This window comes from Orycteropus afer, unplaced genomic scaffold (genome assembly GCF_000298275.1).
Source record: "Orycteropus afer afer isolate SDZICR_OR568_19922 unplaced genomic scaffold, OryAfe1.0 scaffold00135, whole genome shotgun sequence".
NCBI lineage: Eukaryota > Metazoa > Chordata > Mammalia > Tubulidentata > Orycteropodidae > Orycteropus > Orycteropus afer.
Window position 1 is genome coordinate 7,789,928 of NW_006921722.1, and position 8,390 is coordinate 7,798,317.

The 8,390-nt window shown below is 43.5% G+C and overlaps 1 protein-coding gene across 1 annotated transcript in view; it reads right to left on the reverse strand.

Annotated features, from left to right (window-relative positions):
- The window catches only part of TULP4 (TUB like protein 4), a 204,274-nt gene extending 196,280 nt beyond the window's left edge, over window positions 1-7,994 (reverse strand). The window contains exon 1 of the mRNA XM_007945276.1: window positions 7,743-7,994. Coding sequence (XP_007943467.1) covers window positions 7,743-7,994 — 252 coding nt within the window. The remainder of the gene's footprint in view (window positions 1-7,742) is intronic.
- Window positions 7,995-8,390: the final 396 nt, after the last annotated feature.

Genomic DNA, 8,390 nt, shown 5'->3' on the forward strand with positions numbered 1-8,390 from the left:
CTCTCAACTGCTCTGACTGGGACCACAGAAGGTCCTGGCCAGAATGAGAGAAAAATGCAGAACAAAATTCAAAACCATAAAAAAGACCATACACACTAACCTGACAGAGACGGCAGAACCCCTGATTCTGTGGCCCTCAGATACCCTTCAAACTGGAACTGAAGCCATCCCCAGGGCCCACCCTGCAGCCAAACAGACAAGTCTATAAGAAGAAAAACACTTGGGAGGCACACAGTCCTCAGAACAGCCATCCACACGAGACCAGGAGAGTAGCATGTGCCCAAAAACAAAGCTCAAAAGGCAGGAACGAAGGACAAACAGATGTGGGAGCACAGGGAGGAAGTGGGAAGAGAGCTGTTACACGGAGAGGACTACAACCAACGTCATGAAACAAAATGGGTATCAATTGTTGAACAGAAAACTAATTTTCACTAAACTTTCCCACAAACCGCTATATTAAAAATATATATTTTTAATCCTTGTGGCTAGATATGTTTTGAATTTTTTTTAATTTTAGAAAGTAATGCAAGACATACACCATAACTTCTATACTACCCCCAGCAGGGTCTGGAGTAGCAAACAGTGATGACATGACCCCTATGAACACCTCAATCAGGTCGGGTCAGGAGGACTCATCACATCAGGTATAAAAAAAAACTTTCCCAAATCTCTGAGCTCTTCGATTTCAAAATTGCCAGTAAGGGACTGGGGACTTATATTTAACACAAGTTTTTGAAAAATAATGATCAAGGTGCAACAATTGGTCTCTATTTGCCTCAGGAATGGAATTAACAAACAGAATATGCAGCTAATTTCCTCCATGAACAACTGCCTCTTTTGCCACAGGCCAGAAGAACTGAATGGTGCCCAGGTACCATTACTGAACATTTTGATCAAAGATTCTATATAGAAGAATCCTGATCAAAAGGAGAGAGGAGAGAACAGAATTTCAAATTCTCACGGACTTCAGACTTTGTGAAGCCATGGAAGCTACATGAACCGTTCAAACTACTGCCCTGAGGTAATCTTCAAACCCTAAACCAAAAATATCTCCTGAAGTGTTCTTAACACCAAATACTACTTTAGCTTAACCAATAAAGAAAGAACATCGTGCCCTTCTAAGATCTACACCGGATAAAACTGACAACAGCATCTCAAAAGATCAGATAGGGAATTAGGGAGCAGTGAGTTTATGTTAACGGGGGAGGAACTGCTTGGAAAATGAGGGGGAGAATGTTTGCACAACTCAAAGAATGCCATCAAGTCACTGAATTGGACATGCAGAAATGCTGCCATGTCTATTCCCAACAACAACAAAAGCAAATTCTACACAAGAAAGGAAAACAGATTATAATCAATAAATAAATTAAAAAGGAAAATAAAGGTAAGTTGAAGAATCGTTGAGTTGACTCAACGTTGACTCAAATTCCAGGTCCTCCACATGAAGTGTGTGTACTTCGGCCAGTTGTATAACATCTATCAGCCTTAGTTTTCTTACCTGTTAAAGAGAAATGATAGCTGATCTACTCTCAAGTTTGAAAACCACACGAGCAAAGACGTTAGAAGGCTCCCGGCACTTAGCCGCTGGATCCCCAGCCATTCAGCTTGCCCAGGGCTTTCCCAGGGTTAGCATTGCAAGTCCCACCTCCCAGAAAAACAGGACAGTCGGTTACCCTGCTTGGCAGACAACCAATAAATTTTAGTTACTCTAATAATAAGGAGCTCTGATAGCGTAGTGCCTAAGGCACTTGACTGCTAACCAGAAGGCTGGCAGTTCAAACCCACCAGCCACTCCTCAGAAGGAAGGTTGGGCAATCTACTTCTGTAGTGATACTGCCTCGGAAACCCAAGGAGGGGTCGCTATGAGTCGGGTCCGACTCAACGCCACATAACAACCACAAGAAGAAGAATAGAAACGAACTAGAGTAAAAGTGGAAGAACCATGTAAGTTACGATTTTCAATACTGAACTACTTAGACAACTGTCTGAGAATAATGTTGTTGTTGTTATTGTTAGATGCCTTGAAGCCAATTCTGACTCAAAGAATAGCAGTTACTTCTTCTGTGGTAAGGGTCTTGCAGGGCAACGGTAGGACGTTGGGGGGTAAGCACACAGTGATGGCGGGAAGTGGGATGACACAACCACTTTGGAAAACTGTTTGGCAATTTCTACCGGGCCTGCACATATGCCTACTCGATGACTCAGAAATTCCACTACGAGATATGTCCCAAGAGAAATGAGTACACAGATAGGTACAGGAGAAACCAATAGAGGAATGTTCACAGCAGCTTCAGTCATAAGACCAAGAACGGGAAGCAATCCCAGTGACCGTCATCAGAGAATGGGTACACTGTGGTGCAGGCAGTCCCCTGGGTTACCAATGGGATCCGGTCCTAAGTGGGTCCTGAAGTTGAATTTGTAGGTGATTGGGAACAGGTGTACAAGGTTCTTGAGTAGCCTGACTTTAGTGCCGGGAAAGGCTTGAAGTCTTTCCAGTGATTTAAAAGCTATATGCGCAGCACATGAAGGCAACTGTGATGAACAATCTGTTGCAGGTCACAGTTGGGTAGGTCCTTTCACAGGGAGGGCAAGTGTGCATCACATGAAAGGGCCAGTAGAATTGCTGCACACTGGTAACCAACACGGGACTGCCTGTATCTTCCTTCAGTGGAAAACAAACATCAGTAAAAAGAACCCATAGTGCACATAACAAAGGTGACTCCCACAGACCTATGCTGAGAGAAAGAAACCAGGCACTCCAGGACAGAAAATGCACAATGCCATTACCAGAAATCCAAGCACAGGCACCATTATCTGTGGTGAGAGAAGTACCCCTCCCTGGGGCATCGAGGCTGGCAAAGGGCCCCAGGTACCTATAAGGAAGACAAGAAATGTTCGTTTGGTATCTGAGCGTGGCTGGAGGTTACATGGGTGACTGCACATGCAAACACTCATTGAGTTGCACCTCAAGATTAATACACTTTATATTATACTTCAAAAGTATTCATGCTGCTCACTATTCACCATAGCAAAGAGATGGAAACAACCGAAGTACCTATCAACAAAGGAATGGATAACCAAACGGTGGTACATACGCACAATGGAATACCATGCAACATTAAAGAAGAATGTAGAATCTGTGAAACACTGCATAACATGGATGAGCTTGGAGGTCAGTCAGCTGAGTGAAATAAGTCAATCACAGAAGGACAAATATTGTATTAGCCCACTACTGTAAAAAGTCAAGGAAATACACAAACAGCAGAAGAAAAACTAGATGAATGGAACCTTCTAAAATCAAATTTGTGTGTGCTTCCAAAGACTTCTCCAAAAGAGTCAAAAGAGAACCCATAGATTGGGAAAAAATATTTGGCAATGATATATCCGACAAGGGACTTATCTCTCAAATTTATAGAAAACTCCAACACCTCAACAACAAAAAGAGAAATAATCTAATTAAAAAATGAGCAGAAGACATGTATAGACACATCACCAAAGAGGCTATTCAGGTGGCCAACAAACATATGAAGAAATGCTCAAAATCATTAGCTATTAGAGAGATGCAAATCAAAACAACAATGAGATACCATCTTGCCCCAGCACTAGTAGCAAAGTTCAACAAGACAGAAAATAACAAACGCTGGTGAGAATGTGTAGAGTTTGGGACTCTCATACACTGCTGGTGAGACTGTAAATTGATACAACCACTGTGGAAAGCAGCATGGTGATTCCTTAAAAAGCTGGGATTAGAAATACCATTTGACCTAGCAATTCCATTACTAAGTATATATCCTAAAGAAGTGAGAACCATGACAAGAACAGATATATGCACACTGATACTCATCACAGCACTATTTACAATAGCCAAAAGATGGAAACAACCTACATGCCCATCAACAGAAGAATGGATAACTAAACTAGGGTACATATACACAATGGTATGCAACCTTTAAGAACAACGTAGAATCTGCAAAACACCACATAACATGGATGAACTTGGAAGACATCATGCTGAGTGAAATAAGTCAATCACAAAAGGACAAATATTGTATTAATCCGTTATTGTAAAAAGTCAAGGAAAGGTTTATGTATGGAAGGAAATTTTCTCTGTTGGTTACCAGGGATGGGAGAGGAGGGAGGGAACACTGTTAGACAGGTAGAGATAAATAGTGATTTAGGTGAAGAGAACGACAATATACCAAATGTGAGTGATCAACACGGTGGCATTGAGGAAGAGGAAAACAGAGGTGCATGGGAGGTGCAGACAACAAAGATGAACCCTTTTGCACATACAGTAGTACTGCACTGTCAGTGAAAGCAAACATGGATATATGGGTGGATAGATGGGTGGACAGGCTGAAGTATTAGGTATGTATATGCAGGTGGGGAATGTGCTTAAGACCATGTATAGGATGGGCAATGTTTCTACAAGTGTATCTGTATGTTCTGTAAGAATTCTCAGGTACATAGTAAAGCTGACAAGGGACAAGGTTGTAGTCACTTCTTATCCACAGCCAGCTACTCAGAGGGAATGAGTAGCTGGACCTGTGGGCTGGGGACCATAGTCACAGGGGACATCAAGCTCAATTGGCATAACGTACTACACAAAACATTGTTCCGCACCCTACTTTTGGTGAGTAGTGACTGGGACCTTAAAAGTTTGCAAGCAGGCATCTAGATGCAATGATGGGTCTCTCCTCATCCAGAGCAAAGAACAATGAAGATAATCAAAGATTCATGGCAACAATTAGTCTAAGCGACTGGTACACCATGTGATCCTCAGTCTATACAACTATGAGACCAGAACTAGATGGTGCCTGGCTACCACTGTCAACCACTCGGAGAGGGGTCTCTGTAGGAAATCCTGAATAGAGTGGGAGAACAATGTGGAACAAAACTCAAAATCATTGGGGACGGGGGAAAGACCAGTTTTGCTGGTCTGATAGAGCCTGATGGAACCACTGAGACTATGGTGCCCTTCAGATTTAGAATTGAACCCACACCTGTGGCTTCCAGCCAAACAAAAGACAGGCATAGGAGCTGAACATTTACTTTACGTAGATACACTCCTTGGAGAGAACAATCATGGGAGAATAGAAAAGCTGTGTATGCACAAGGAGACAGCTCAGGGGGCAGGAGTGTATGGAGGGAAGGACACAGGGAAGAGGTAACTATGGGGAGGAAGTGGGAGGGAAGCTGTTGCATTGTGGTAAATTATAGTCAATGTCACGAGATAAAGCGTATGGAAAGTGAATTTGCTCTCTAAATTTCACCCAAATCACAACAACAACAACAAAGTCAAGGAAAAGTTTATATATGGAAGGGAACTTTTTTAGTCAGTAACTGGGGATGGGATGTGAGTGAAGGGGAGGAAAAACTGCTAAATAGGTAAGAGACAAGTATTGACTTGGGTGAAGGGAAAGTCAATATATCAAAAGTGAGTGCCCAACAGAATAAAACTAAGGAAAAACAAGACAGAGAGATGCACTAGAGGTACCAACAGCAAAGATAAACACTCTTACACATACAATGCTGCATTATCAGTGATAACAAACACTAATCTATGGGTAGATACATAGGCCGGCTGAATGATCAGATTTATCTAGGCAAAAGGGAATATACCCATGACCATATATAAGGTTTGCAAACAGTATTTCTACAAACGTATTTGCATGTGCTCTAAGAATGTCCATATAAATAGAACTAACAGGAACAAAGTTACCATAACTCTTACCCAGAGCCATCCACCCTGAGGGAGAGAGTTGCTGGACCTGTGGGCTCAGGGCCATGGTTTCATGGGACATCAAGCTCAACTGGTATAATATATTACACAAAAACATTTTCTAAATCCTACTTTGGTGAGTAGTAACTGGGGTCTTAAAAAAGCTTGTAAGAGACCATCTACATACAACAATTGGTCTTTCTTTGTCTGGCATAAAGAAGAATGAAAATAACCAAAGACACTTGGAAACCATGAGTCCAAGGGACAAGTGATCCATGTGAATGTCAGCTACATGACCATGAGACCAGAAGAACTAGATGGTGCCTGGCTACCACTGTCAACCACTCAGAAAGGTGTAAGTGCAGGAGATCCTGGATGGAGTGGGAGAAAAATGAGGAACAAAACTCAAATTCATAAAAAAGACCAGGCTTACTAGTCTGACAGAGACTGGTGAAACCCCGAGACTATGGCCCTTCTGGAAATGAACTCACCCCCATGGCTTCTAGACAAACAAGGGACAGGCATATAAGATGAGTATTTACACCAAGGAGGTACACTCCTTAAAACAATCAATCGTGGGAGATCAGAAGGGCAGTATTTGCATAGGGAGACAGCTCAGAGGCAGGAATGCATAGGAAAGAAGGACACAGGGAAAAGGTAACCACAGAGAAGTGGGAAGAGAGCTGTTGCATTGTGGGCATTGCAGTCAATGTCATGTAACAAAATGTGTATCAACTGTTGCATGGGAAATGAATTTGCTCTGTAAACTTTTATCCAAATCACAATTAAAAAAACAAAAAAAGTCACAAAAGGAAAAATACATACATATTCTTGCTGCTTTACAATAGCTATTCAATAGCCATCGAATGGTATTATTGTAAGATGTGTGAGATAATTATAGATTCTTCATTAAAACACACACAAACTCAAATCATCTAGTGAAACACAAATACTGTCAACTTGCTCTACAAGTACACCTTTGCAACAAATAATCAACCACACTTTTCTCTCAAATATAACACCTAACACTACAGGCTATCTGTGAGGCAGAAGCCAGTCGATGGCATCAGCATCGGGTGTTTAACACCTGCGCTGGTCAATAAATATCATCAGCTAAGTGAATTTCACAGGTAATGCTACCGTTTATGTTTCCCAAGCCCTGACAAATGTATGTGTATGTGTGCAAAAAAAAAAAAAAAAAACACTACTGTTGAGCTGATTCTGACTGGTAGTGGTCCTACAGGACAGAGTGGAACTGCCCCACAGGGTCTCCAAGGCTGTCAATCTTTACAGCAGGAAAGCCCACACCAAACCCACTGCCATGGAGTGGATTCTGACCCACAGCGCCCCTAGAGGACAGAGGAGAACTGCCCCTGAGGGTTTCTAAGGCTGTCCATCTTTACAGAAGCAGATTGCCACATCTTTCTCCTGCTCAGTGGCTGGGAGATTTGAACTGCTGACCTTTTGGTCAGTAGCCCAATGCTTTAAGCCCTACACCACCGTAATTCCTCAATCAAATATACTCAAGAGATGCAACATTACGCTCTCATCCAATGAAAGACTTTGTTCAGATCTCTGCCCAATGAATTACTCTGTTCATCTCCAAGAACAAGAAACACAGACTTGGCATTAAACCATCACCAAAGAAATCCAGGCACTATGCAGGGTGAAGGCCACCCCACTTTCCTCTTCTGCCTGTCACTCTTGCACTGGGGCAAGGACTGCATTGGAGACAGGGCGCACGTACAGTCCTCAGGGCAGGAACAATGAGCTAAGATCACCTGGTCCAACCTCACTGTGGTGAGCACACCTGGCTGGGCTCCCGCCTGGGCAGCTCTCCGACCGCTGTGTGACCAACCAGAGAAGCCAAGGCGGCTATGCAGGAGAAATGGGGAAGCAGGAGAGACACCGGTCCACCCCACGAGGAGCATGAGTAAGTGCTGTGTCACAGGTGGTAGGGGTGCCTCAAACCATCACCAGAAATGATCAAAGGAAAGGCCAAAGGAGCCTGCAAGTTTACCTCGCTATTGTGTCCACGCAGGTTGAAGTTTATCCTCTGGGGAGTATTTCTGTCCCTGCGGCAGTGGCTGGAGGTGAAGGTGACACCGACGACGCCCCGCCCGTTGCCCGTGGCCAGCCAGCCCTCCTCGTAGTAGCGCCTCCTGCACACAGGCTTCTCCTTCTCACTTTTGGGGACGCGCCCTTTCCACGACAGGCAGAGGATGTTCGAGTCGCTGCAAAGGACAGGCCCATGTTCCACCACTGCATACATACTTCGTTTCTGATGAACTCTTACTCAGAAAGCAACATCTGATGCCGCAAAACGGAATCCAGTTCCTCTCACTGAATCGCTTATTTTTGGAGTGGCTTGTGCTGCTCCCTCTTCCCCTTCTTTAATTAAGGCTGACCTGGACCTAATCAGAAGGTCAGCACTTTATAAAGATCCACCAAATGCATAGTGAGAAAAAAACCTCTAAAAAAGATGATGGCAGTCTGTTAGGAAAAAGCAGTGCTTAAAAAAACCATCGGGTCCGAGTTTGTTCTCAGGTCGTTGGAGAAGAGCGCACAGACCCTTCGGGTAAAGAGCGTCATTCAAGGTGGGGGTCGGATTTGTCTTCTCCGTGTTCCACGTGCTGCTTCTTAATCAGCCTGAGGTTCCAGTTTAGTG